Here is a 4,433-nt window from a genome sequence, read left to right on the forward strand (position 1 = left end):
ATCACCAAGTTTTATACGGTGAGTTTAGATATTCATTTCCATTAAATTTGCTGTTTTTTATCAATACAAACGCCCATATAATGTACACTCTATTAACTCAGTCAATATGCTCTCAATGTGCTCTTTCTTATATTTAATTTAACTATATTTGACATTTTTCTAAAACATATTTCGAAAACGCAAAAAAGTCATAACCCTCTCTTTTTGACTTTGAGCTGACAGACTTAAATATATTTAAGACTGTATCAGTCCCAGTGAATTACATTTCCCATTTATACTCAATTAAATTGATTCGATATACTTTTATTTAGGTATAATACAGAAGCTCAAAAGTTAAAGAAGGAGAACGATAATAAAAAGCTCGACAAACAGCAGAAAAAAGATGACACTTAAAAAAAGGGTTCCAGACCCTCGTCCCTCCAGGAGCAGATCAGTTAAACGTAGGCTACACATAGAGGAAATCACTCCTGAAGTTTCATCACCGAAAAAGCGTTCTTCGGATAGTTCTTCCCCACAACATTACTCTTCTGAGGATTATATTCCGAGTCAAGACTCTTCCGATGAATCCTCGCACAGCCGATCAGCTGATCAGATCTCGGACCGTGAGCACTCAGACGCTACTGCAGAGATTAATGTAGAGGAAATTGTGCCTAAAGAAATTCCAAGAAGCTCAATAGCAAAAGTGTGTGAAACACAACCACTTCTTGATCGTTTCCTTAAACATTTATTATCGGTTGAAGGAGGTCGCCGAGGTGAAAAACCTTCAAAGGAAGCCCAATGGCGAGTTGGCCGACTTCTCTATGAAGTGGACGAAACATTAACAAATGTGAACCTTCTGTGGAACGACGATGCTATGGTCCACATACGTAGTGCCTTCATTGAAGGCAATCATCATTTAACAAAACCCAGGAAAGTAGGCACGCTTAGGGCATATCTTACCGCTTTACTAACATTCTATAACTTTTTGTTAACCCGAGCATCAAGTTTGATTAATGAGTTTGGTTTGGTGGAAAAGGATTTTGAATTGGTAAAAGAATTTAAAGGCAGAGTATCTAATTGGATGAAATCATTTACGGAGGAGTCAGCCAATAGAAGAACCGAAGTACATCGTGAAGATTTTGGGTCACTTTTCACAAGTTCCCAAATGTGGAATCTATTCAATTCACCTCTGCATGAACAATTTGAGGCAAGATTTGTTGGGGTTATCAATCCAGAAGTAGAGTTTGTCGAGCTCCGGGACTATTTAATAACCATGCTCCTTCTTCAAAGTGCTCAACGCCCTGGGGCTGTGTGCAATTTAACTCTAAATGAGTTTGAAGCTGGTGAGTGGGATGTTAGCACCGGTGTTAAACAATTTGTCACATTGACCAAGCGGCATAAGACAGCAGGTGAGAAACAGGTTTGGTCAGAATACCTGAGTTTGTTTAAACATATCTTGTTAACACTTTTTACATGTGCATCTTAAATTATATCGGTGTCTCTACACACGTAACTGATATAAAAAAAAATTTTCACTATCTTTTTAAGGAACGGGGCCAGCAAGTCTGTCCTGGGATGAGCGTACTTACAAATGCGGTGTGATTTATTTGGAGAAACTAAGACCTGCTGTTGCAAATAACAATTCGTTTCTTCAGCAAAAAGGCAAAAAAGAAAAAGAACCACTCTTCTTCTTGACAGTGAGAGGGAATCCTCTACCTTCTTCGCAAATTTCAACCAGGGTTACAAAGGTGGTTAAAATGCTTGACCCGTCTATTTCTGGAACTGTTACTGGAAAACGAATACGAAAGTCGGCGGTGTCCCGCCATAGACAAGTTGCTGAATCAGGCAAATCTGGTGGTCTTTCCAAGCATGAACTTGCCCGGCAAATGTCTCATTCCACATCGACCGCTGAAGGACATTACGCCATGAGAGATGCAGTAAAAGGTAATTAATTTTTTTTTTATTTCATGAATAGGGAATCTTCCTTTTAAAAACTAAGATGGGACATAGAAAGAAACAGTTCAAAACCTGAAGTTTAATTAAGACGTTTGTAGTAGACGTTTATGTAACAAGCAGTTTGCACAGTAAGTTTGCATATTAACATATTATTCAAATCACATATGGAAGTTGCCATATTTTTTCTTGCATAAATCACTCTGATGAAATCATTTCTTTTCCCAAGGTCGTGCAAAAGTATCAAATTTTCTACGATATGTCGCCACAACTACCCCTGAAAAAGGTGTTGAAAAACATCCAGGAGAAAATGACCCAAAATTTATTGAACAAAGCCCTGAAAAAAGTCCGGAAGACAGTCATTCGAGTCCAGAAAAAAGTCCGGAAAAAGTGGAGGGAAGAAGTCCTGAAAAAAGTAAGATACTGGCTGAAAACAGATACATAGGGACTGTAATAATAGCTACCGGTATATTAAATGTGATCCATAAACATAAATAATTTAGTTCTACATTGCTTTGAATGACGTTTGAATGGTGATTGTGTTGTCCCTTTTTTATTTTCTTATACCTCAATCTCTTTGTCTCAGAAAAACGTTTGATGCAACAACAATGGAGGCCTGTTAAACGTGCGAAAATATCGCCGAAGAAACCTTTGCGAAGTGTGCGAATGCAACTGGCATGTAAGTCTTGAGTGTGTGATTTGTATGATAGGAAAATAATTTGCTCCTCTGAATTCCAAAAGCTCAATCCTCTCGTATTTTCCCCAACCAATGAATGCTTAACCTAATCAGTTTCTCAATTATTTCGTACTGTAGCAAGGCGGTTTAGTCCAAAAAAAGTCCAAAGAAGAAAATATATTTTTTGGCAAAAGAGACAGCAGCAGTTTTACAGGCGACAATAGACCTCCAACGTAAAGGCAATCTCAGCGATGACGCAATTTGGAAATGTATTATCAATGACAAGGTCTGCAAAGAGTTAGGACTTACAGAAAAGTACAGCCAAATACAGCTTATAAATAAAGTAAAACGCTGCGATAGGGACGGGAAATATGCTAATTTCAAGTGAACATCATGTAATACAACTTAATAGGATAATAATTACGTGATGCGTTAGAGAATAGCTACCTTCACTCGGCTAATCAGCTGCCAGTATTTGCATGCTTTATATATCTCTCATAGTGTAGGGAATTCATTAAATTCCATTTAATTAATTTAGAGTGGTCTGATTACGATAAATGATACTGGGAGCCAAAGGCCCCTGGTGATCTTTTACCTAATTCTCGGGATTCTATATATCTCATGGAGACGTGATTATTCTGTAACCATTACTTAGTCATGCCGAATTCAATTGTATCTTAAAATTACATAAAATAATCTTACGACAACGTGCCTTTGAGAGGTGTGACAGGGGACTATCATTTGCAAGTGATTTTTCCTAATTTACAAATAGGCCTATGGACAACTTGCTTTTAGTTTAAAAGAAGTTGAATTTACTTTACCAGGTTGTAATTACCAATGCAATTTGTAACAATTAAAGCATTTCTTGTTTTTTAGTAAAAAATAAAAAAGGCACTTAAAGTTAAATGCTAATGTTTTGTTTTGACTATTTTTAAATTCAGTTTACTAGGATCGCTTGTGACAAAGTTCGTTGTGGTCAGAACGAAGTTTTCAAAGTAAGATATATTCAAGCCAAATCTTGAATAGTTCTTGTATGGAATATAAATGTTGTTTGAGATTTTCAAATCGTAAAGAAGCATAACATCTTCCACTTCCAAAGCATCTTCTAAAAACATTGCTAAAATAGCCATCTGGTATTCAGCTCTGTTCATGTTTAAAAAATTAGTACCGTGTTCGTAGTCGTATAACTTTGACAGAACTGCTAAATTCAAATATCCTGCTGCACGAAGACTTAAGACGAAGACTACTATTCCCAGTCTACCTCGGCCAAAACAAGTCTTCCTCTTCGTACTTCCTTTCCTTGCTCAAACTCGCTTGTACCTGTTCTGAAACAATAATTTTTCAATACCCACAGGCATTCGATATTGAAACAGCATAATGAAAAAAACGCATTTTTAAATGTAGTGAATTGGTTTAAACGTGTGTATTGAAAGTAAACTTTTATCCACAAACTTAGGTAATTAGATACTATATACATGCCTGAGGTAGGGAACAGCATCGCAGCCAGGGCCGTAACTAGAACGATAATTGGAAGGGTGAATTATTCATATATTCAGTTCTGCCTGACGGATTTCGATTCTAAGCTATTTCGCTTAAAACGAAATACATACTAAAAAGTAAGGAATGGTACTCCACAGCATAGAAGGGGGAGGGAACAGTTAAAAGTTTTGAAAAAATCAGTTAAAAATGTAAACACCATGAATAGAGTGAGAAAGTTCAAACAGGGTAAAAACTAGGACTAAAAAAAAGTGAATACCTTCACAATGCAGTAAAAAACAAGGTTAAAGTAAAAACAAAAATGGCCGTAAGAATATTTAAAAAAAAA

The 4,433-nt window shown here is 36.5% G+C and overlaps 1 protein-coding gene across 1 annotated transcript; it reads left to right on the top strand.

Annotated features, from left to right (window-relative positions):
* Positions 1–1,736: 1,736 nt before the first annotated feature.
* Positions 1,737–2,622, top strand: LOC114541887. Its single transcript, XM_028561688.1, has 3 exons — positions 1,737–1,923; positions 2,162–2,347; positions 2,519–2,622. Exons 1-3 carry the CDS (start codon positions 1,737–1,739, stop codon positions 2,620–2,622), a joined length of 477 nt encoding a protein of 158 aa, XP_028417489.1.
* Positions 2,623–4,433: the final 1,811 nt, after the last annotated feature.

The sequence above is a fragment of the Dendronephthya gigantea genome, unplaced genomic scaffold, assembly GCF_004324835.1.
Source record: "Dendronephthya gigantea isolate DGI-Jeju-01 unplaced genomic scaffold, DenGig_1.0 000318F, whole genome shotgun sequence".
Classification (NCBI taxonomy): Eukaryota; Metazoa; Cnidaria; class Anthozoa; order Malacalcyonacea; family Nephtheidae; genus Dendronephthya; species Dendronephthya gigantea.